Source organism: Oreochromis niloticus, linkage group LG1, assembly GCF_001858045.2.
Source record: "Oreochromis niloticus isolate F11D_XX linkage group LG1, O_niloticus_UMD_NMBU, whole genome shotgun sequence".
NCBI classification, from domain to species: domain Eukaryota; kingdom Metazoa; phylum Chordata; class Actinopteri; order Cichliformes; family Cichlidae; genus Oreochromis; species Oreochromis niloticus.
The window spans coordinates 1,202,618-1,227,097 of NC_031965.2; the positions used below are offsets into that span (position 1 = coordinate 1,202,618).

Here is a 24,480-nt window from a genome sequence, read left to right on the forward strand (position 1 = left end):
GTGACTCTAACATCCTGATTTCTCAGTGATTCACTGATCCCTGCCTGCGACAGGTCCGTGTTGTCACAGGTGTAGATCTGGGGTCGCTGCACAGCTCTCACTTGTCAGTGAGGTGACTTTTAAAAGTGTCCCCAGATCGGTGCCTGTGCAACCTGACCGGCTCCATTCGTCCCCTCTGTGTGTCTGCAGTCCAAGGAGGGGAGGTGGGCATCAACAGAGGGGTCACAGGGGTCACAGGGCAGGGTCAGTGGTCACACTGAACAGAGGCTACAGCACGCTGGGGTCCCGGGCCTTCGTCCCGCTGACCCCCAGAGGAAGGGCTAGAAGGGGCCGACCCCCGTCCCGCTCCTCCCTGTCCAGGTGAGTCCTCCCTGAGGCTCGCTCTGCACTTACAGAAACCATGGACAGGAAACACTCTGAGCCCTCGCCAGCTGCACGAACTTAATAACACCTTTTCCTTTTCTTACTCATTTTCTTCTCACTAATCTTCTCACTCGGAGCTGAAACCAGGTTCACGGTTTGCACATCTAAAAAAACAAAACAAGAATATCTGTGAAAATTTCCCAGAAATAAGTTATTACTGTGCTAACAATAATTCCAGGTCTTTTACTGGGGTTTATCTAGTAGTTACTCGATGTTCAAATGTCTTAAATGTCTCGCGTACAGGTGAATCATGTGACTCAGGTGCCACTTAATGCTTAATGCAGGGTTTTGCCCCACCTGCTGCCCTCAGGTTCAGTTCTTTCCAGCAGCCTCTTATGGCATGCAGGGGAAAAAACCCAGTAGCAGTGATGTTTGCGCTCGTGGCACAGTAACGACAACATGCAGATCTGAAATCTCAGGTTTACAAGGCAGACATGTTTGTAGTCAAACAGCCCTGCTGTAGCTAAATTCTCCACCCTGCCTGGCAGATTAATCCAGAGCTGCGGGCTCGATCTCATGAAGCCCACACAGTCCACGGGAAGCTCTCCCAGGAGCGTTTGCTTTTCTAGAGGACACGTTGATCGTTCTTGCGCTGACTGTCACCGGTCGGTTTCAGACAGAAACACAGCTGTAAAACTCGAGCTTACTGTAGTTTTTGTTGGATCTTCTTTTTCAGGGCTCATTCAGTTGTGCTGCTCTCGGCAGATTTAGCTGGTTGTGTTTCTGAATTAAGACCTTTTTAATAAGTCACCTGCAGAAACTTGTGCAGATTTACCCTGTGTAGTTAATCTGGGGCTAGATGGGGTGCTGGGTGTTATCACCTTTGCAGAGTTTGTAGTTTATGCTCATGAAGTGCTCCCATACCACACAGACAGCAGCACCGCGTCACTGCAGATTAGACTCTAAGCTTTCGTTGAGGTACGGGACAGAGAGCTAGTTTGTCTGCTAACCTCCAGCTGGATAAAAGCTGCTTTAAAGATACTTGTGGTTCATTTCAACAAATAAAATAAAACCAAAAGGATTACTTTGACATAGGCAGGTCCAAAAATTAGCTAAAGCTAAAGGATATTTACTGATTCCATTAAAATTCTGTGCATCTGTGGAATGTCTTCCGTCTCTGCTTGGATTGGGACAACACAGGCCTTTTACACGAGACTGTTCTCTCTAAAGGGGAGGAGGCGGTGGCTCGCTGCAGAGACTGAGAGCTCAGGGTCAGCCACAGTCCTCCTCAGAAGATGAGCCGTACAGCCGCGTGCTCCCCCCACGCTTCCCTGTCAGCCCCACGGACCCCGAGCTGCCCAGCCACTCAGACTCCCTCAGGTCTTCGCCAGAGGCGGCGAGCTCAGCCGGGAGCAGCTTCATCGGCCTGCGGGTGGTGGCTAAGTGGTCATCCAATGGCTACTTCTACTCTGGTCGCATCATCAAAGACGCCGGCGAGGGGAGATTCCGCTTGCGGTTCGACGATGGCTACGAGTGTGAGGTTGCCGGGAAGGATATCCTGCTGTGCGATCCCATCCCGCTGGAGACGGAGGTCACTGCTCTGCTGGAAGACGAGTACTTCAGTATAGGTGAGGAAGTGATAACCGCGCGTAGTTTAGTAAGATCGCTGTGGTGAGTTTGGTTTTTTGTCCTTTTACTCCACCTGGTTTGGACGGAGGAGATTTAACAGTGATATCAGCTCTGACTGTTTCTGTGGTTGTTACATGAAAGACTAAAACATGCAGGACTGATGGTTCTTGTGTTTGTGCAGGTGTTGTTAAGGGCCATAAAACAGAAGGCCCGGAGCTGTTCTACAGCGTGGAGAAGGAGGGTCAGAGGCAGTGGTACAACAGGACATCGGTCATCCTGTCGCTGGAGCAGGGAAACAAGCTGAGGGAGCAGCACAGCCTCGGGCCCTACGAGCCCACCACTCCTCTGGCCAAGGCCTCCGACATCAGTCTGGGTAAGACGCCGCAGAGCTGAGGATGGACCCACACGGCGGTGGTACCGCCTCTGCCCGTGACTCTCACTGTGCTTAACTGTTTTAAACCTCGACAGTCCTTAAACAGGGCGAACTCTTTAAAATAGACCAATAGAAAGTTCAGCCTGAGTGTAACCGGGTTCCTTCTGATCCACTTCTCGATTGATGCGTCTGTTTCTCTGATCGCAGCTCTCACTGTTTTTAGAGTTTTTCAAAGCCAATCATTCTCATCCATGATGGAGACAAAAGGAACCAATAACTGGCATGTTATAGTGTGTGTTTGTTACAGTACACAGTGTGGTGTGGAACCAGTGTTAGCACCTTCTTCTGTCTTCTGGCCCGTGCGTTCCTCTGTAATGACAGTCGGGTCAGCACAGGGTCATTATAAAAGCACAAGCCCCCCTTAATAGTTGTTCTGCAGTGCAGTCTTAGAGGTTCCTCACTTATTAGAGGCAGTAAATACAGGAAGTCTGTGTGTTTGTCCCAGCAGGCAAATGCAGTAGCATGTGATCCGTAAACGGCGGGCTCAGAGAGCTGGGAAGAAGTCCTGCATACATGTAGCACTTTGTGTAAAGAATACACGAGGAAGAGTTTGGTTTGCTTCGGTGGGCTGTGAGCCTGTTTGTGTTCACACATCATCCTGAGTTCAGTTTACAGGCACCTTTGAGAGCCCTGGTTCAATGTGACAAAGCACAGGGAATGGTAGAACTTACAGGACACCATCAGAGAGGAGTGCTTGATGGTGCCTTTCATTCGTGCCTGACTGTGATACAGCTGCACTGAAAAATGAGAGCAGAGCGGCGTTTCCTTGGCAGCTGTATTTCAAGCCACCGTCCTCTGATCAGACACGTGTAAAGTGTTTGCTCTTCACTCCGCCCACTGTCATTTAAGGGCTGGGTTCACCATTCAAACCATGATGATTAAGATCATGCTGGCTGTGTAAGTTATGATGAGATCGGCGTTAATTGTTCAGGACACAGATGACATACAAACATTTGCTCTGGAAGCAGGCGTGCTCGTCTAATACTGAAGCTCTGTTCCTGCGCCAAACTCCTCCTGTGTTATCGCTCCAGAGAAGTAAAGACTATCTGTGTCATCTTATAGCTCATATTAGTGCCCAAAGCATCATCGGCAGACAGACGTCGTCCAGCTCTTCAGATGCACTGAGACCTATAGTGAGACCAGTGGTTAAACCTAATATACTCAGTGTGCATACTGGACTACTGTCTCGAGCTCTTGCTCCCAGTTGTATGTTCCCTTCAGTTTGCTGATATTTATTATCATCCTCAGATAACTTGGTTGAGGGGAAGAGGAGACGCAGAGGAACCCCTGGAGGTCAGAACACTCCCAACCGCAGCTCCTCCAGCAGCCCTCGCACCCCGGGAACCTCCAGCAAGAGGAAGCTGATGGCCTCAGAGGACAACCAGGGCCGGCCAAGAGGGGGCGCAGGGGGGCGGGGGCCAGAGCTGGTACGAAGACCGCCTCGCCGTGACCATGGCTGTGTGTGTGTGTGTTGTTGGGGTTAATGCCATATATTTATGGTATTGCAGTTAGCTTTGAATTTTAAAATTGTGATTTTAAACGCGATGCAAACTGGTTTTAATGGACTGTGAATGATTAGCAGCTGATTTTTAACAGTTTTAAGATGACTTTTAATGATTGTGTGTTATAGACTGTTTTATTCATCCTGATGCAGACTTGATTCAGGTTGTTGTTCATGTGAAATCAGTAATATGCCATTTTTGTACTGAGCATGATGAAGACATCTTCATGCGGCCTGTGTGCGTCCTCTGCTGCTGAGACTGACTCGGTAATGAATAACCCACCCGCAGTTTTAGCATGGTGTTGTTCACGGGTGGAGGGGAAGGGAAGTGGATTTCACGGGTGCATCATGTGAGCACAGCTGTTCTGTTTGATGTTGGGAAGACCAGTTCAGCCAAATCACAGAAACAGTCTCTCTGAGCTCTGCGCCCAACATGGGTGTGTTGTTTTTCCCGCGTGTCAGGAATGATGCTGCTGTTACACTCCTGCTTATTCTCTGGGCAGGAACTCCTCACACATCACAACAATACATCAAAAACTATGTCCATGGTTAAAATGAGTGAGAAACTGTTTTATCGTGGCTTTGGGTGAACTCGTCCTTTAAAGAAGTCCCTGTCTTTAACCTCTAAGTCCTGCGTGTGTTTGTGTCCTCAGCTCAGCGGGTCGGTGTGTGCAATACCTCGGGCAGTGGCACCGATGTCCCGGGTCAGTCTGGGGACGTGGAAGACTCTCACGGTCCGCTGCCCCAGAACACGTCCCTCTTTATGGGCTTTGCGTTCATGTTGACCGCCTCGTCTGAGACCGACCGCCTGACCAACAAGCTCACGAGCGAGGATGAGGAGGGTGAGACAGATTGTGCTTCAGCACCTCCAGATTTGAGCCTTCAGTTATGTCAGATAAACACTAATGTTGCATAAAGATTTGTCTGGAAGCCCAAACGTAGCTGTCGACAGGGTTTTCTGCTGAAGGCAGCAGTGTTGCTCGCTTGTTGATGAAGCAGTGATATCATCACATACATGAGCTTGGACAGATGAACATGAACACTCACTCTTACTGCTTTTCCCCCAGTGGTCATGCATTTAATAACACTATATGTTTCCACATGTTTGAGAAGCATTTGGTGCATAAACTTGCTTATTGGGCTCATTCCCACAGTGGGAAAATCACGGTTTCAACTATAGTGAGTAAAACTTGTTCCAGTAGCATCACTGGGTCCAGTTTAGCCCATCATTTTGTGGTGCTCATTTCTGGGCCGTAATTACCTCTTTCCCACTATGTGGTGCTGGTGCCCCTCACCCCCAACTGGTCATGGTGCTGGCGGAGGGTTCTTCCTGTCAAAGGGAGTTCTTCCTTCCCACTATCGCCAACTGTCTGATAGTTTGGGTTTTCTCTCTAGTTTTGTGGGGTCTTTATCCTACAATTTAAAGAAAATTGAGGCGACTGTTGTCGTCATTTGGTGCAATATAAATACTGTTGAACTGAACAGGAGTCCACATTATCAGAAAAAAGTGTGATGACCTGCACACACAGTTTTCTCCACGGTTTGCAGAAATGCTCATAGTAGCTAACACACCAAACATGGACTCAAAGTAAAGTGCTGGGCTTTTTGTGTATTTCCAAAAAGTATTGGAACATCAAAATAACCACGAATAAGCTACAATTAACTAACAATGACAAAATGCATATAATGTGCAGCCAGGTGCATCTCGGGATGTTAAAGGGGGCTGATTGTGGTTTACATGGTTCACAGCTGAAAGTAATCCTCGTCCTATGCTGACCTCGGTGCAGCTCCTCAGTTCATCCTCAGTCTGTTTCAGCTGCAGCTCCAGGCAGCTTTCTGCTGCTTAGCTGCCTGACAGACAGATGAGGGGAACATAATTATCCACTGTGAGAAAAACACTCTGAAACTCGGTGTTCAGAGCATCCTGAGCGTTTTGCACAGACTCATCTCATTATGTGAAACTGACTATGTTTAATATGAACATCCACCACTGGAAACATGAGAGTATGTGCAGCTGGCTAACTACACACTGGACCCAGCCCTAATCACAATTGTTGAAGCCTTCCTGCCTCCTTTGATGCTTTTCTCTTCAGATTATGTGCAGACGGGTCCGTATAACAAGTCATACACAGAATCGCAGCTGCAGGCGGGCGGAGGCTTCATCCTGCCAAACTTCAATGAAGAACAGGTAAGTAATGAAAACCCTAGCATGTGCCTGTGATCGCACAGATATGTTTACGTTACACATATCTGTGCCAGCTCACCAAAGCAATATTAGTCTTCTCCGTGGTAACAAACATCACCTAAAGTCTGAAGCAGTGCAGTAAATAAGTGTGTGTTCGACTCCCTTTTCAGTGTAAGGCAGCTTACCAGAGCCTGCTCATCGCAGACCAGCACTGCCGTACCAGGAAGTACCTGCTGTGTTTAGCCAGCGGCGTGCCGTGTGTGTCGCACATATGGGTGAGAGACTGCTGCAAAGAGAACAAACTGCTCAACTACAGGAACTACCTGCTGCCTGCTGGCGTGGGGCTGGACGATGCCATAGTGGAGTGGTGAGAGGACGCTTTATGTTTGGGATTTATTTATAATAATAAAGGTTCCATTTGAAATGCAGCACATCACATCAAAAGATTCGTTTTTATTGGGGGAACATGAATGGACTGGTTCTTATATAGCGCTTTTTCTACTCTTCTGAGCACTCAAAGCGCTTTACACAACTTGGGCATTCACCCAAGCACATTTCCTAAGTGCTTTCCAACTAACATTCACACTCCGATGGATGCATCACAGAGCAATTTGGAGTTAGTATCTTGCCCATGCAGACTAGGGGAAGCCAGGAATCGAACCACCAACCTTCCGATCAGTAGATGACCTGCTCTACCGCCTGAGCTACAGCCACCCCGAAGAACACGAGTGTGGGCACAAAATGCTGTGTGTAGTAAGTTTACTGATGAAGCCAGCAGTACAGTTTCCATTCACACTTGGTACAAATTAACACCAGTGTAGAAGTCAAACGACCATCTTCTTTTGAAAAATCTTTATTGGAATTGACACTCAAAGGCATAATCAAGCTCCACCCACTCGTCATTTGACCTGTTTGTATAATAAATAGAACAGATCACATGACTGATCCCTGCTCTTCCTTGTGAGCAGTAAAGTGGCAGGTTTCAGCACATTAGTCTGTCCTGCTGTGGGGAAAAGTCTCGTCTGCTACAATGTAACAGGTGCATGTTACTTCAGACTGGAAACCAGTAGTCATTGTAAAAACGTGCTGATAAAATCCTGGTTTCTCCTGACTATCCTTGGTCCTCACGAGGTCAGAGGTGTAAGAATCGCAGCTGATTCAGTGATGTCACTCTTAAGTGATGTCATCAGCTATGACATTGTTTTATGATGGTACTTTATGAAATTTCCCCTTGTGGGACTAATAAAGGTATCTTATCTTATCTTTAAGATATTTCCATGTGGAATAAACCAAAGTGTTCTTGTTTACAAGTCACAGAGCCTTTGTTGCTTCTGATCTTTTCTGTTTGTCCTCTCAGGCATCCCCGCTGCAGCCCCTTCAAAGGCCTGCGGGCCCTTCTGGTGTTTGAGAAGCCGGTGGAACTGTGGGCCCAGCTGATTACCATGGGTGGAGGCTCCTCCGTCCGGCAGTTCCAAGCAGACAAGGACAACTCTGGTACAGGATCCACACAGTGATGTCCAAACAATGCACCCTGTCTCGCTGCTGTGCTGAAACTTTAATCTGTTCACTTTCCCGCTCCATCCTTAGACATTCCTGCTGGCAAGTATGACCTCGTGGTGACAGACCATGCTTGTCCGCCGCTGCTCGAGAAAAGCGCAACATCACAGGAAATCCCGCTGGTGTCTCCGGAGTGGCTCATCCAGAGTCTCATCTGCGGGGAGCGCCTGGCTTTCGACAGCAAGCCTCAATTTTGCCACGACTATTCCTCATCCTCATAATCTGACCCCACGTGCAAAATGCCTTTGACCAAGCTAAATGTTGAGCTTTAGTTCTGTTGCATGCTACTGCTGTATATAACTTGATCCTGTCCGTTTTTATGAGATAATAAATTGTGACCCTTGTTTCATTTTAATGCATTGTTTATTTTCTCCACACAAAACGGTACACGCAACAAGCCGTTAATATTTACAGTTTATACAAGAGTCAAAGGGAGGGTTCGCCCACATTACATCCCAGCAGTGCTCCTGTGATCTCCGCCTCCATTTCCATACACTGAGTGATGATGGTATAACGAGCACAGCGCCTAAACTGAATACATTGTAAAAACATCCAGCGTAGTTCGATGACAGGCTGCACATTGAATCCATGTCTGCTGTGGATTAGGCCAAGCTAAACATAAAGATTAGCAACTGCCAGTGTAGGATGCTAATCTGTCAATTAGAATAGATGCATAGCAAAGTGTCGCCATGGCTACACGCATTTACAGAGATCTGATGGTTTAAAAAGCTGTGCATGTGTTTTTTTTATTTTTGACAACTGGCTATCGTCTTACCCGTCTGTTCAGAGCCACCTACTGCTTCCACAAATATGACCTTGCTTGCTCAGATATATGATACATATGATATGTAGTCATTTCAAATGGAAGTCCAGAAACCAAGGTGATGTCACGATCTCATCTTTTACATCAACTCTACAGTTTTATCAAACAAAGATCAGACTGTTCTCCATGATCTCATCGACAAAGGGAACAAACGGCCTTTTCCTTTGGTTGTTTGGGCCACACTGAACTATTTCCCACTCAAGACTTTCTTTTTTGATGTAGTGAGCTCTACAAAAACAGTGACGTTTGTTTGCTTCTCATGTTAACTTCAGAGCAGTTTGATCATCTCTGCATGTAAAACAAACCCAAACTATCTGCTCAGTTCAGTATTACTACAGTGAAAGTGATCATTGTAATTTGGTTGTTCAAAGGTTGGGTGAAGCCGGTGATGGGAGTCTCTTCTGCAGGTTAAATAACTTCCTGTGGGCTCTTCTTAAACACTGAAAAAAGCAGGAAGTATATATTTTAGATTAACCGTGGTACATTCTGATGACCGTCTGTGTTGAATTTTCTGCACCTGAACATGAGCTATAGATGATGATCACACTGGTCCTACCTGCCCAGTGTGCCTCCAGCTTGGGTGTAGTATTTGTTGTAGTCCAGTCGCAGCAACAGCTGAGCCAGATCAGAGTTTATCTGATGGTTCCTAACGCTCGACAGAATTTTGAACAGGAGGGATGACTGGCGTCTGAAGCCCTGAAATTTGACAGAGTTGGCATTACAAAAAAAGTCTCTTTACAGTTTCCAACAGAGGAAAAAAAAGGTGTGTATTCTCTACCTTGACTAGCAGATCGAGCTGAGCGGTTCCCCTGTCATCCAGTGAAACCACAGTCTGACTGACCAGAGAGCAGAAGCTATGGCACAGCTCGAGGATCTCATTGAGGCAGTGAAACACCTGAAGGTGAGAGTTTGTGAGCAGAGCGGCCTCAGGTAAGGAGGGTGAAATGTAGCAGCTGAGCATCATTTTTGTTTGGTGTCTCATACCGGCTTCAGGAGGATGAAGGACTGGGCCAGCAGGTTGCTGAGGAAATGATCGTGGGCCAGTCGGATGCTCTCGAAGTCTCTGGTGGAGTTGATCTGCTGAAGCAGCTGAGAGAACTGAGACTCCAGCACATCCACCTGCAGTTTAAAAACTACATCATTCAAACAGCACGTGATTCTTTTTTCCTTGAATTATTACTCCTGTGATGGTTTTTAACATCTGCATCCACAGACGAGCCGTCATGAGGCACTGATGCCCGAACGGGCTTTGAAACGTGATTTAATTTAGCCACCAGTCAATTTTTAAGTAGGATATGGGAGAACTGGTTAAATCTCTCAGACTCTGAGCAGGAAAGTCTTTGATGACAGCTAAAACCTCATGCAAAGGTCATTAAATGATAATCTTGTGCGCTGGTAGTTTAAAATGCTCGGCTGCATTGTTACCTGCAAATAATACTGCAAGTTGTCAATCAAGAAGGCCATGTGGTTGCGTAGCCTCCACTTCACAGCGTCCGTCTGGCTGGACTTCAGGTGTTTCCTCTGCATCTGCAGGGCCCAGCAGTGCTGCAGCTGTGACTGCACCCGCCGCACGCTCAGCAGGTACCTGAACACAACATTGTACCTGACCACACACACACACGAGGAGGAGAGGACGGTGACTGGATGCACTGGGACTAAACACATCAAAGGTGCAGTAAGGGGTGCAAACACGCACTTCTCCAGCACAGCAGGAGTGAAGAGGATGTGCAGTGGCCACTGGACCTTGTAGGTGAGACCGAGGGCTGCCCAGCCTGTGGGAGGAACCTCGCGAGGGGAAGTGTCTTGTGGAGGAGTGGCTCCGTCTCTGGGGCCTGACGCCTCTGAGAAAGCAGGCATAGTAACCAACCATCAGCTCGAGACAACATGTATAAGTACACCAGGTGAATACTGTCGGTAACAGTGGGTGTGGGGGAGGATTTAAAACCTGAAGTCTGCAGTTTATGGTGTGGCGTTTGATTTAAGTGCTTCATAAATAAATAAATACCTTTCAGACTTGTTTTTATGTAGATTCGTCTGCTAACAGTCTGTTAACACTGACTCTGATATTTGAAATAAAATAAATGACTGTAATTGTTCCTTTATTAGCTCTCTCTCTCAGCCTATACAAACTTACATTTAGGGATGACTCTGATTAACCACAATAATCATGAAATGATAAATATGACATGTTGATGGTTCCAGTTTGAATGCAGGTATCTACAAAGAGCCTCTCCTATTTTAATCAAAGCTCTCCAAACTTCCTCTTTTCACACCGGCCTCAATCACAACAATAAGAATGTTGTATCTGAAATGCATCTGCAGGGGCAGGATGCTGGTCTTCCAGTTGTTCGAGTGTTTTAGCCCCAACAGCTGGAATATCTAACCTTTAGTGAAACGAGAACTTTGTACTTCTGTGTTTCATTCACTCTGTGATCCACGTTTCTCTTTAATCTCCTATGACTTCAAAAATAGGCCAAAATATACACGTTGTCCTGTACACCATAAGGGTATCTGACATCTGATCAGTAAACTCAGCAGTAGCTGTGTAACAGTATAAATTCTTTCTATTAACTGTAATAACACACCGGACAGATGATGCAGCTGTAGACATACGGCTTTAACCTGATGACAAAGCATGAAGGCTTCATTTGGAAAAAAACAGTTTAGGCCAGCAGAGGGCGCCACCCGCCACAGACTGAGTTTTACGACATCAGGAGTGGGGCTCCTAAACAAAGGTTGCACTGTGACCCAGTGAGCCCACCTTTGCCGTCTTTGCCCTGGTAGTCCACGGTGAGGTGCAGCAGAGGCAGGAGGTTGTCATCGTCCAGCAGCACCTTATGAGCTGCCTGCTGGAAGGCTACGTTTACATCTGTGGAAAAGAAATCACATGATATGATGCTGCAAGAGCTTTGACCTTGAGTGTGCTTTTACTTTGCTGCTGCTTTACGAGCAGAGACACAGAACCTGCACACATTTCAAGTCTCTACATGTGTCTGTTTCTTGCAGATGTTTTGTTTTATTATTATGATTTTTCTTCTTCTTTTTTTGGCATGTAGCACGGCACGAATGCACGTGAACACATAATGACAAACAGCTGCATATTGTGTTTAACTGTGTAACTTACCTATGAACAAATAAACAGAGAGGGGAAGCTGTTTGAGACCCGCACATCAATATTTACCGTGCTCGGTGACAGCCGTCGGAGGAGTCTTCAGCATGTGCTGCGCGAGGTCAATAAAAACCTGGTAGAGCTCTCCGCGACCCAGCAGGTAGAAGTCCTTAATGATCTGGGAACAAACAAAACACAAACATCAGCACGGTTCATTTCACGCTGATTTATGATGCAGAACCAAGGGCGATGAGGACAAACCTTGAGCTGCTCAAGCAGATCTGCCTCTTCCACCATTAGCGTCCAGAGGTGCTGCAAATCAGCAAGACAGCATGAGGGCTTTACTTTGTGAAAGCAGCTCGCTAGTTTTCCTTTTTTAATGCTAAAAATGATGCTGTCCCTGATGAGCTCACCTCAGCCACTGTGCTCCTTATGCGATCGATCAAATTCTCAAAATCCACCAGGCTGAAAAGAGGCTGCTGTTTGAGTCGATGCAGCTCAGCAGCAAACATGTCCTCCTGGTGTTTCAGTATAGAGCCTGAAAAATACGAAGGAAACAGGTTGGGTTGTTTTAGACACACAAAAAGAAGAGGTCCCACTCCAGTAGGTTACAACAGAAGCTCCCAGTACCAGCTCTGGATGGGCTGTGGTTGTGGTTTTCAAACATTTGGACAGATTCTCCCACAAAGAGGATTTTCTCGGCCACTCGGACGGGGATGTAAGAAGGCAGCATCTCTGTGCGCAGGGAGAACTGCTGCAGAGATGGAGCCAGCATGTTCTCCTCCTCGATGAGCCTCTGCACAACAGCACAGACCGACATTAAAAGACTTGAGAAAAACACACTCTGAGTTCAGCGCTGGATGCACGTCCGTGCGTGCCACTCACCAGGTCCTGTAATTCACGGAGCTGCTTCCCGCTCAAGCCTCCGAGTCCCAGGTCTTCTTCTTCCTCCTCTTGGTTGGCAGCAGCTCCTCCAGCACTGGGACCCTGCTTCACAAAAAACTCCTCGCTTTGGTCCAGCAGCAGCCCGTGCAGCATCCAAGCTGCCAGCTGCTTGTACATCACACCGTGGCACACGGCCAGAATCCTGCAGATTCAAAGAAACAAAAGGATAGCTGATATCAGTGTTCAATGATAAGAAAGTATAAACATCCTACTGATTCTATGGCACGTGCTGTAATGCAAGACAATGCACAACATATGTGAAGCACATCCACAAAAAGTTATTTTAGAAACAGCAGCAATCGACAACTACACCACGTCCAGTTCTATCCACACACTGTGTGCACGACATTTTCAGTTACTGTTCATCCCCAGGTGACACTGTGTCTTTGGTCCCTGAGCCTGGTTCTGCCGGAGGTTTCTTCCTGGTAAAAGGGAGTTTTTTCTTCCCACTGTCGCCAAGGTGCTTGCTCATGTTGGATTTTCTCTGTATTATTGTAGCATCTCTACCTTACAGTATAAAGCACACTGTTGCTGTTGTGACTTGGTGCTGTATAAATAAAACTAAATATGACTGAGAAAGAGAGGAATGTGCAGACAGCAGCCACGCCTTAAAGTGTAACATGTTTAGTGTACGTGAGGACATGATTCACAGAATCCTGCTAAAACAAACCTGAAGCTGGTGATTGAGACCATAAAGGTCTCATTGAGGTGTTTATGAAGGTGATTAGGTGAATCTGTCTTTAACATTAGCTCTACTGTTGCACACATGAAGTGAACCTTTAAAATGAACAATTATCAGAGGAAGTACTGAACTCACTGTGGAAAACCCTTTAAAGCTTGGCACCATAATACAATCAACACCACAATGAAAACTAGGCATTAAAAACAGTCCACAGGTTAATGAAGTTCAGGTGCTGTTGTCCTTTGTAGTTGGTGGAGTGGTGACACACTCTCACATGAATAAGCAATCACAACACAGGTCGAGGTCACAGGAAAGAGAATAAATGAATTTTAATAGCTCGCTGGGATAAATGAGTTTGTTATGTTTAGCACACATGAAGTGTCAAATCCACATCAGTGAAGGAAGGAAACACCCACACAGGGTTACTTATAGTCTCTGTGGCAGGATAATGTATGTATTATTACGCCAGTGCTAAAACCGTGATAAACATAGACTTACTTTTCCAAGGCCATGCGTACCGGGGGTAGCCCCCCACAGCTGTGCTTGTACACCGTCTCCAGGATCTGGCAGCCGTGGATCTAATTCAGCAGACACACGAGGTATTTACAACACGCCAGGCCCTCCTGATGCATTACAGAGCATCTCACTGTACAGTGACCAAGTGCTCATCCAAAGGTCCATTTTCATGACTATAACAACACGTTTATCAATTCTATTATGGACCATACCACAGGAAACAGGCTGGTAAGCTACATTACTAAACAGTGAAAGAAGAGTATTCATTTCATTGACTTTCAGCGAACAACAGACGCTGGACAAGTGCTGCTGTCTCTCCTTTATTCAGTAATGATGTATCTCTCCTTTACCTTCTGTGACTTTATCGTCTCGACCACCACCATCACAGATGGAAACAGCAACTGGAACTAAACAAACACAAACCAAGTCAGCATTATATTTTAGTTAAGAAGAAAATCTTAATGTGTTTTTTAGGCAAGTCTTTACCTGGTCAAGCTTGTAGTTAACATGAGATATCGTCAGATGTGGATCTCCGAGGAACTGAAACAAACGAGAGAGTGAAATGAGCGTCGTCTCACACGCTGTGCTGTTCTTGGCTGTCGCCCTTTCCTGACTTTACCTCCTGTTCGAGGTCCAGCAGGGCCTGCCTGTAAGGCTGCAGCATGGAGTCCAGCCCCGTGCAGAAAGCCCGCAGGTAAATCCCATGAAGCCCGGTCTGGCTGGGCTGGCTGCTGTGATGCTCCTGCACAGCAGGGACGTATTACTGAACAATGAGACTGTGTCGAAGATGCAGTCAAAAAGAAAAAAATCATCACGTATAAATGTTTTAGGACTCACCTGTGGATGAACATGTCCCGTGTGTTGTTCTATAAACTCTGTAAAGCGTATATAATCTGAGCCCAGTTTACAGAGTCTGTTGAGGACACTGGTCTCACTGGGGTGAAGGAACGGCAGGTCCTGGGACACCTGAAGGTGACGTAAAAACAAGTTATGTGTGCCGAAAAAATACATAAGTTAGAATGACGCACTACACCGACACTCCTCCTTTCTTCTGACCGCACTTTAGTCATTATTAATATTGTAAAATGAAACTGTTGCATCCAGACGAGGCTAAATCAGTAAATCACTTCTCCTTTGTCCTTTAAATGACTTTATAAGTAACATATGTTTGGCAGAAGTTCATGTTTGGACAGACAACACGCCGCGGTCTCTGTAAATAAAGTTGAATCAGAATCAGAGAAACTTTTGAGACATTGAGATAGTGGACTCTTATAGGTACCTGGGTGTTCACCTGAATAATAAACTGGACTGGAGCCACAACACTGATGCTCTTTACAGGAAGGGTCAGAGCAGACTCTACCTGCTGAGGCGGCTGAGGTCATTTGGAGTACAGGGAGCGCTTTTAAAGACCTTCAATGACTCTGTGGTGGCATCTGTCATTTTTTACAGTGTGGTATGTTGGAGCAGCAGTTTATCGACAGCTGAGAGGAAGAGGTTGGATAAACTCATCAGGAAGGCCAGCTCTGTTCTGGGATGCACCCTGGACCCAGTGCAGGAGGTGGGAGACAGAAGGACTCTGGCCAAAATAACATCTCTGATGGACAGAGTCTCCCACCCCATGCATGGAAATGTTGCTGAACTGCAGAGCTCCTTCAGTGACAGACTGCTGCATCCTCGATGCATGAAGGAGTGTTTCCGCAGGTCCTTCCTCCCTGCAGCTGTCAGACTGTACAATCAGAACTGCTCCCAACAATCATAGATGTTTACATCAGCGCTGTAACTGCAATAAGTTAATCAACTGATTCGCACTACAACCTGGTTTGCCTCTTTTCTGTAGTTATTTATATATAATTTAATAACTGTACAGTACTCTGTTTATAGTAACCATTGTCCTTAATGTAAATATGTAAGAAAAATTGTGTATGTTTCTGTTCTGTGTCCTGTGTACTTGTTTGTTTGTATATGTGTCTTTCTGGCTGCTGTTACAACCAAATTTCCCCTTGTGGGACAATTAAAGGATTATTCTTTATTTATTGCAGGGAGTTGTCATAGTAACAGACAAAAAATAAAGTGTTGATAAAGAGATAAATATATAAACATTTAACATAAAATATAACACCGATACTTCATGTTATGTATGTCTCTTGCTAGTTCTGACGTGTGATGAATTTCATGGTGTGTTTTACTGTTACCATCATTCCTGCTGTTCTGAGGCCTTAGCTTGGAGTTCCCATGTATTGCCTGTACATACATTATACATTCTCTGACTATATTTCATATAAGTGTGCACTACCCCAACATTACATATGAACAATGAGAAATAAGCAAAATCAATGTACTTCTTTTTAACAGAACTGAGCCATGACATCATTACTTGCACTATTTTAACCATTTCACATGTCTGCAGTGAAAACGTTCAGTTGTTGTGACTCAGCACACTGTATGTGCACCAGTCTTACACGTGCAGTGAAGATGACATCATGACATAATCTGCAACTGCTGCGTTGTTCCAGTCTGAAGTGGCTGAAAGTGTTCACTACAGAGTTGCTAGTATTTGATTATTTACTGGATGCTGTGTGGTTGGAATGAGGGCAGCAGAATGCTGCACAGCCTGGCACCCTCACATCAGACCTGTGTGCAGTTTGCATGATGTTTGCATGCATTCCCAATACAGTCAGGCACAAATGCAACCTGGCTGAACACTGTGAACACTGTGACTGGGAGCAGTTGTTACCCCTAATGATTATCTTTGAAACTTGCCTAATAAATGAATTATACACTGAATATTTCAGCCACAACTCACTACCATATGATTCTCCAAAAGCTGATTCTGTTCATCTGGACGTTTTCAGTGGAAGAAACGTTTCGTCACTCATCCAGGTGACGTCTTCAGTCTCAGCTGACTGCAGGTTTCCCCAATCTTATAAACAGTACATTTGCATAATGACTGAAACCAGCCCACTGAAGGAACAATGGGCTGGGAGGTCACCTTCATCATGATTATGCAAATTCTCATGACCATTGATCAACAACCACTGATCAATTGCCATGAGTACCATTCACCGCTACGTCCAGATGAACAGAATCAACTTTTGGAGATTTACTTACCTGGATGATTGAGCATGTATTAGGACATCTATATATGAAGCTGTAAAACAAAGACTGCTAACATTTTTTCTGATACTTCTATTTAAATATAGTCAAGACATTTGTCTGTATTACACTTTTATAACTGCTTACACCATAAAAGAAAGACAGAGTTATGTCAGCTTAGCTCTGACACACAACAGGCACACTCTCCATCTCACACTTTTATTAGAACACATCTGTTTTCTAAACACACAGAATGAGATGTGTACAAGATGTTCCTTCTTTGCCTTTCATAAAAGACATCAAATCAAATCAAATGGCGCTCCCACACACTGTCCTGCTTACAGCTGGAATATTCATTTGAATAGACCTTTTGAAAAAATACCACACCCATTCACCCACTTGTAAATTTTAACTGCAAAAAGCACCAAACACATGGATACAAAACAGACGAGTTTACATGTAAATAACAGCAATGAAAGACAATGTTGCAGCAAAAGGAAGAAGGGAAGTAAGTAATGTTGGTAATTATTTCAATGAGAGCAGAGCTTAAAAACACAAAAAGCCTTTCTCTGGTTTCTAACATAAAATCAGTATAACACAGATCTCCTTTGGGGATCGTGTTAAGCACCAGGAGGATTGCCAGGATTTATACATCAGGGAAACCAAACAACCTCTGGCGAAGAGGATGGCAGATCATCAGGCCAGGACTATTTACGCCTACAGGCCAGTGATGAGGATGTACACATCCTGGACAGGGAGGAACGCTGGTTTGAGCGCAGAGTCAACAAGGCCATTTACATGAAAAGGGAAAGACCATCTCTGAATCGAGGAGGGGTCTGTGTGTGTGGGCTTCCAGTAAACTTCGATGTTGAGGTTGCCATTCTCTTCAATGTGCACAGCACAGTCCAGGAATGGCAAACAGTTATCCTTTGTGTCTTCCCTGGTGAACTTTATGTTTTTATCCACAGCGTTGATGTGAGCAGTGAAGGATTCCACTTCTTGTGTTTTGATTTTGACCCAGGTGTTGTCCACATATCTTTACCAGTGGCTAGGTGCTCTCCTTTTAAAAGAGCCAAGAGCCTCTTCTTCCACTTCCATGTTCCATGTGACCGTGCCGTGCGCACTGAAGGGAATGGAAACCTCAACACTGAAGTTTACTGGAAGCCCACACACACGGACCAGTACCTCCTCTTTGACTCCCACCACCCTCTGGAACACAAACTTGGAGTAATTAGGACCCTACACCACCGGGCAGAACATGTTCCCTCTAAGCCTGAAGGGAAAAAGAAGGAACACACACATGTAAAGGAAGCACTGAAAACATGCGGTTATCCTAACTGGGCGTTTATCAAGTCAGCAAAGAGGCACAGAAAAGAAGATCAGACACCAGCGAGGGAGGATAAGAAAGACAGACGCAACAACATTGTCATCCAACATGTAGCCGGTGTATCAGAGAAACTCAGGAGAGTTTTCTCCAAGCACAACATCCCAGTTTACCTTAGACCCAGCAACACACTCAGACACAAACTGGTTCATCCCAAAGACAAAACTCCAAAACACAGACTGAACAATGTGGTGTATGCTGTACATTGTAGTGAGGAATGCCCAGACCTCTATACTGGAGAGACCAAACAGCCACTTCACAAGCGCACAACATAGAAGAGCCACCTCCACGGGACAAGACTCAGCAGTCCATCTGCATCTAAAGGTCAAAGGTCACTCTTTCGAGGCGCCAATGTTCACATTTTGGACAGCGAGGACAGATGATTTATGTCCACTGTGAGCGACCATCTTTGAACAGAGGCGGTGGTTTACGACACCAACTGTCTGCCATCTATAATCCAGTTTTGAGATCCTTCCCACACGCCTTAACGCCCACTCACATCCTGGGCCATCTGACCTCAGGAAATCACATGATAGGGTGGGGCCAGGTTTCACAATGAGCTCACCCGAAACCCTGGCTGATTGGGACCCACCTTGGCTCATGTGATTAGGTAGAGGATCATCAGGGGGTCCTTTTGTCCCTCTTTGGAGGGGTTACTCCCAAAGAGCTTAAATCTGGGACTCTCCACCATTTGACCCTAGAACTGAAGAAGCTTCTCTACTGAGAGGTGAAACGTCTTCAAGCAACTTAAAGTTTAAGTCCAGACGCTTTTCTATCCAAGATCCTTAGACTACGATGACCTGAATGACTGAGAACCTTCACAGACATGCCTAAATGCACAGATTTGCAGTAATGCGATTGGCTGATACTTGCGTAAACGAACAGGGGTACCTAATAAAAAGGCAGGTGAGTGACGTTTCATCTTGCAGTATTCAAACCTGCCAATTGTCAGTAAGCTATCCTAGCAAAAATGCATATCTTTAATATAGTGCTACCAAAGCTAATAATTTAGCTTATGCATAATTGAATTGTAATAAATTGTCAAGCTTTGACTTGTAACCACATGCATATTAGCTAACATCTGAGTGAAGTTATCGTATCAGAGAACTGCAGTGTTTCCGTGTTACCTGTAAACCTGTTCGTTTGTTCCATGTAAAAATCGTCCCCGGGTATCCGCTCAGCGCCAGTAAGAGCTCGTGAATCATGTCAATGAAACTTAAAGTGTCTGAAATTCAAATTGTAGCGGAGAGATTCCCATTCAGCCACCAAAACAAACCGCCGCCCGAGCCGTCGCAGATTTGTTACGTGAGCGCGAAAAGCATCACGGGAAGAGTGCTGCAGGAGCCGGAGACATCGCTCCACGGTAGTGGAAGAGTCAGGCTTGCGATGTTATTTGTTTTTAAAATCGACAAGAGCCTTTAGCAACTCCACGCGTGCTTCGTTTGGGTTTCAATTAGCTCTGCGAGATGCGTAAACACAAGCCAGCTCATGGGAATTGTAGTTTTTTTCCTGTGCACTAAGATATCGTCGCGAGTCTGGCGTCATCATTCGGTCATGTAACTAGCTGAAGCACATCGCAACGGAGAGCGCTTGGTATGTCGTAGTTACTGTATAAAATACTAACTTTATATTTCCCGTGCAAGCGACGGCAATCCCGTTACTCTCGTTTATGTCTGTGTTTTTGCTGTTAGCGTGTCTTCTGCTGTAGCTAATGTTATTCCACTAGCCGTTTGTCCTAACGTTAGTTCGTGGAGTCGGTTTGTTGGGTCCACTCTGGTATATTTACTAGTTGACACAACAAACGTTAGGCTGCTCTCAGGCAAGTCAGCAGGAAAACACCAGCGGTTTGAAACTAGTAGGGCCACCGCCATTTTACGTCGTCTAACGCAGACCTGTTGAGTTTAAGTGGCATGATTCACGCTAGCACTGCTAACCGCTAACAAATAAATAAGCTGCTGCTAGTTTTCTGTTGTTCTTCTAACCGTAAAACCGTGTCTGAGTGCAGGGATGGCGGGGGAGAGTGGCGGAGAGGACGTGGTTGCAGAGTACCTGGGCCAGAATCCGCAGCTGGCCCAATGGGTGGAAACATTCAGAAGCTACTGTGAGAGCAACAAGCAGTGGGTCGCTCGGAGAGAGTTCATCCTTAGGAACATGGAGGCTTTCCCGACAGTGAAGCCAGGAGTCTCCAGCAGCAGCCTGGACAGGCTGCTCTCTTTGTCCATGGTCTGGGCTAATCACGTTTTCCTGGGCTGCAGGTAGGACACGCTGATGGAGCAGAATGACAAGCTGTGGATGCTCTCCGCTATAATAAGAGTTCATTGTTACCTTTTAAATCCCTCAGCTATCCACAGGCTGTAATGGACAAGATCAAAGAGATGGGAGAAGGGATAAAAGTCCAAGATCCTCCTGTTCACAAAACAACAAAAGATGAATTCACAGCCAGAGGAAAGAGGAGCGCATCAGCTGGTAAGCAGTGCACATGTTTAACATTTCATCTTCACAGGTTACATTTGGGAAAACTACCTGTTATTTAATGGGTCCAGGTTTTTCTGCTGCTGCTTGATAACGACAGAAAATCATAATAATTGATTTTTGAGTGTTTGGCCTGTAGTCTCATACTTCTACCTTCTCTGGAATATTCAGGGTGATATATACATAGGAAACCAATGGTGACAGGTGACATTAACACACCTGTACTGATGATATCATCAAAAACAGCCCGCAAAGATAATATAATACAGCCATGTTGATTTTCCTATAAATTTCATTTAAGGACCGTTTAAGTGCCGGCTGTAGTTGAAATCATTTCCATTGTGTATATCATTTAAAAAGCCCAGTTAACAATGCTTAAAATGCTATTGTGCATTGTGATTGCATTGGATTCAAATACTATTAGTGACTTCCCACTCTGAATTTTCCACTGGAACATCGCCTCAGGTCAGATTTCCAACTCAGAAAGTCGGAGCAGCCCGACCAAGCCTGACTCAACAATCCATGATAGCGGCTGTGAATGCAAACAGCAGTAAATCTGTAATACTTTAAATCTGGGCTGTGACTGTTGTGTGTTTGTGACTAAGCCACACACAGAGCAGGATCTGTCACGAACGGGCTGCAGCGTTTTTAAGTGCAAAAAACAAACACTGCTTGCTAATAATGCACAAACCTCGTCAAGCTTGCTAAGAAGCAAAAGAGATCCTGTCACTCCGACGTGTCAACACGGACATATATGAACACACAGAGTAATATTTGCATTAGTTTCATCCTCCATGATAACAGGTTAAGGTTACCTTGGATGGCTTTTACAAGTGATGTGACTTCAATCTAAGAATAGATTTGACAGTTTTCTGTAGCTCGTTACTGACCAACAAATCCATTTCACTGCTGTTCTCTGTTGCTGTGAGGTTTCAGTGTAATTACCTACGCACAGGGTTTTTTCCCTTTCACACACGCACACCTGAGGCTCTGTTTCCTCATTAAATACAGATTCCTGTGCAGTCAACGTTTTCCTGCCTGCTGTGTCATCTTTTGCAGAGCTTGAGGATGACAGCTGCGTGAAAAGAGCCAAGGCTGGGCCTAATGAGCTCGACAGCAGACCTGCGCTCAGGACGGCGGCGCGGCCTGCGAGTCAGAAGCTGGGACCACCTCCACAGGCTCCAGCAGAGCACCAGCCCTTCTTCAACCGCCTGTACAAGGCTGTGGCGTGGAAACTGGTGTCAGCCGGGGGCTTTGGGCCCAACTTGGACCATTTTGAAATCCTTCGCAGCTGCGTGGAGTCGTGCAAGCAAACCCTGACGTGCGTGTTTGTGCCGCTGAAGGACATCACGGGCCTCCCCGCGGGCCGCACACAGAAGGAAGGCCACGTGTGTGAAATTCGCTGTCAGACTGTTTTCATGGGCACAGGATACGGGCGCGACGAGGCCGCTGCCAGAGCCATGGCTTCCAAAGAAGCCCTTAAAGTATTTCAGGGGCGGAAAGTCACTGTAAAGATCTGTCGGCGGAGGTACAAAGGGAAAGACGTGGATGATCTGATGCTGTTGGACGAACAGCCCCGCAGTCAGGGCTTTCCTCCTGCTCTCAGCTACCCTTTTCAGGACGAGCAGCTGGAAGACAGTTCATCGTAGAAGCTTTGACTGGGTGGAGCTACTGAAGGCGTTCACGCCTGTGTCGGGACCAGACTGTTATGCAGCTGACCATCGTAGCTAAGCCCAGAGAATATTAGGTAACTTGGAGCATTAACTGTCATGGTGCATTTCACACAATACCTTCATTTCTTAATAATCTTACGCGTGCACGATCACCAGAACAATAAAACTAGTCCCAAGTCTGCAAAAAAAACAAACCCACTCCACTGCTCCTGATATTTTCAGCCATTATCTGAGTTGTAAAGACAGCAAACAGCGAACCAAAGTGTGTGGAGTGAGCGCCTGTGGCACTGGTTAAAAGTCCAGCAGCCACCAATGAGCAAAACTGCAATATTACACTGTTTGTGACTGTTTATGACAAAAGCAGTTTGGCCAGTAGTTCGTTCCCCCTTCAGTTCATTCCTGTGTCACAGCTTTTTATCTGCTGATTTCATGAGGGTAACACAGGAGTACATGAGGTTTTATTTGATTGGTAGGAGTTGGGTTTTGGTTTTTTAGGTTCCAACTCACAACGTACAAGCAAAGTGAGTCACACGGACTCAACAATTACAGCTTCAATAACCTGGCAGGGTAACGATTCTTTTCTAAACATGATGTACTGTTCCTTACTGAGAATATTAAAAAAACATCAGACTGTGGCGCACCAGTCTGCATTTAGTTTAGTTGTTTCTTGTTTCAGTGATAAATGTCAGTCTTTTCCTTTAATCGTACTCGTGAAGGGTTGCAATGACATTGCTATTCTGTCGTGAGCTGCACTTAAAGAGGGGGGGCCTCTTACGCTCATTCCCATCTCCATATTTAGATTCTGTAACATAATTCACAGTCATTCTTATTTGTTTCAGCCCCTCCCCCTGTCTGAAACCAGCTGATTCAGCTCCTTTCCCTCTCAGCCAGCTGTATTCTAATTGGCTGCCCTTCATGAACAGCAGGATGATCAGTGTGCTGTGTGTCTGACAGAGCCACGCCTGCTCTCGCTGATGTCACACAGAGCCAAGAGGAGAAAAACGGGCAGCTTTTGGCTCACACGGTGTTACTTGCACATTCCCTGGTTTTTCTAAACACTGGTTTTATTGTTAATATGAGTGTCGCCCACTGTAACAGTATATGTGATATCATATTAGGAGAGCAGGGCTGCACCTTATTGAATTGATCACATTATTCTTAATTTTTCGATTAGCTTGGAGAAACAGTGCGTTGATTATGTCTTAGTTCAGACAAACTAAATCTGAAATCCTGGTTACAGTCATGGTTACTGGTTTCCAGTTCTTCATGGAACTGGCATCCCAGTGATTCAAAAACATGTCCACACGGACTTAACTGAAGATTGTTTTTTTTATTATTCAGACAGAAACTGAGGGAGACTCTGCCAACTACAGTACCTGTTTGACTGTAAATGCTACTGCTTTTCTTTGATATTATTATAAATAAGTTGATGTTAAAAAAGAGAAAGTTTGAAGTATTTGGTTGTTAATATGAAGAATGTTTGTTTGGACGCGTCGTGTGTGTTTCTGATGTGTTTGAGGGTAAAGTGCTGCCGTAACGTGTTTGTTTCTTTCTTGCAGTCTCGGTTGAAATTGAACAGGGTTGCGTTAAAGTGTGAGTATCTATACTGTTCCATTGTACGTTTACGCCAGTGCTCCTGTTTCTATATATTTTTAAATAAACCAAATTGAAACTAAGCTAAGTGTGTTTTGTGTGAGCACCAGAGCTCGAGGGGTGTTAGTTACGGTCTCTTAAACCTAATGATCTCATTTCACTTTGAGGATTTCTGAACAGTACAGAAATCTGGACTCCATGAGCTGACATGGGTCACGTATTTCCTCTCGTTACCGTTAATTAGCTCAAGTTCATCCACAGCTGCACTTCCTGACTCAGTGGCTCATTAGAAATCGTAAAACGATCACGGCTGAGGAGCCGTCAGCGATTTGAGTGACATTCATGCTCGACCTCCTCCCACAGCTGAAATTAACTTATTGTTTATATAAGCAGGCTTCGGGCCTCTTCGACACAGCTGAGTGGACTGCATTCACATGACTGGGCTCTTATTTATTTTCCACTGGACACAGGCCACGATCCGCTCGGGTTTATGGTCGAAACAGGAAAATGATCAGTGGCAAA

General features: G+C 45.5%; 3 protein-coding genes across 4 annotated transcripts in view; 2 read left to right on the forward strand and 1 right to left on the reverse strand.

The window, feature by feature from the left end:
* Window positions 1-8,023, forward strand: part of tp53bp1 (tumor protein p53 binding protein, 1) — a 20,912-nt gene extending 12,889 nt beyond the window's left edge. Inside the window, 10 exon segments of the mRNA XM_013265147.3 lie at window positions 190-360; window positions 1,594-1,991; window positions 2,174-2,365; window positions 3,674-3,808; window positions 3,811-3,852; window positions 4,580-4,768; window positions 6,020-6,114; window positions 6,282-6,478; window positions 7,469-7,605; window positions 7,699-8,023. Coding sequence (XP_013120601.2) covers window positions 190-360; window positions 1,594-1,991; window positions 2,174-2,365; window positions 3,674-3,808; window positions 3,811-3,852; window positions 4,580-4,768; window positions 6,020-6,114; window positions 6,282-6,478; window positions 7,469-7,605; window positions 7,699-7,889 — 1,747 coding nt within the window. The 3' untranslated portion in view covers window positions 7,890-8,023.
* Window positions 8,013-19,485, reverse strand: tubgcp4 (tubulin gamma complex component 4). Its single transcript, XM_003456894.4, has 18 exons — window positions 19,348-19,485; window positions 14,581-14,709; window positions 14,363-14,485; window positions 14,230-14,283; window positions 14,094-14,150; window positions 13,726-13,805; window positions 12,486-12,687; window positions 12,231-12,396; window positions 12,014-12,138; window positions 11,862-11,912; window positions 11,673-11,778; window positions 11,253-11,360; window positions 10,188-10,332; window positions 9,917-10,094; window positions 9,476-9,610; window positions 9,270-9,386; window positions 9,048-9,187; window positions 8,013-8,931 (listed from the first exon to the last, which is right to left on the reverse strand). The coding sequence occupies exons 1-18, from the start codon at window positions 19,423-19,425 to the stop codon at window positions 8,925-8,927; spliced, it is 2,001 nt and encodes a 666-aa protein (XP_003456942.1). The 5' UTR covers window positions 19,426-19,485; the 3' UTR covers window positions 8,013-8,924.
* cdkn2aip (CDKN2A interacting protein) lies at window positions 19,395-24,041 on the forward strand. 2 transcript variants are annotated; one of them, XM_005461635.4, is made up of 4 exons: window positions 19,395-19,583; window positions 20,226-20,475; window positions 20,562-20,686; window positions 21,752-24,041. In XM_005461635.4, exons 1-4 carry the CDS (start codon window positions 19,424-19,426, stop codon window positions 22,339-22,341), a joined length of 1,125 nt encoding a protein of 374 aa, XP_005461692.1. In that variant the 5' UTR covers window positions 19,395-19,423; the 3' UTR covers window positions 22,342-24,041. The 2 variants fall into 2 exon arrangements, with proteins under 2 accessions (XP_005461692.1, XP_005461693.1); XM_005461636.4 differs by lacking the exon at window positions 19,395-19,583 and adding an exon at window positions 19,680-19,813.
* Window positions 24,042-24,480: the final 439 nt, after the last annotated feature.

Bases quoted from the DNA above. Each gene is read 5' to 3' on its own strand.
- tubgcp4 (XM_003456894.4), bottom strand. From the start codon at position 19,425: ATGATTCACGAGCTCTTACTGGCGCTGAGCGGATACCCGGGGACGATT. The intron at 13,806-14,093 runs GTAAAGGAGAGA...CTGCTGAATTAG, and splicing joins AGACGATAAAGTCACAGAAG to ATCCACGGCTGCCAGATCCT. The intron at 11,361-11,672 runs GTAAATATTGAT...TCTTTTCCACAG, and splicing joins GACGGCTGTCACCGAGCACG to ATGTAAACGTAGCCTTCCAG.
- cdkn2aip (XM_005461635.4), top strand. From the start codon at position 19,424: ATGTCAATGAAACTTAAAGTGTCTGAAATTCAAATTGTAGCGGAGAGA. The intron at 20,476-20,561 runs GTAGGACACGCT...TAAATCCCTCAG, and splicing joins CACGTTTTCCTGGGCTGCAG to CTATCCACAGGCTGTAATGG. The intron at 20,687-21,751 runs GTAAGCAGTGCA...CATCTTTTGCAG, and splicing joins AAAGAGGAGCGCATCAGCTG to AGCTTGAGGATGACAGCTGC.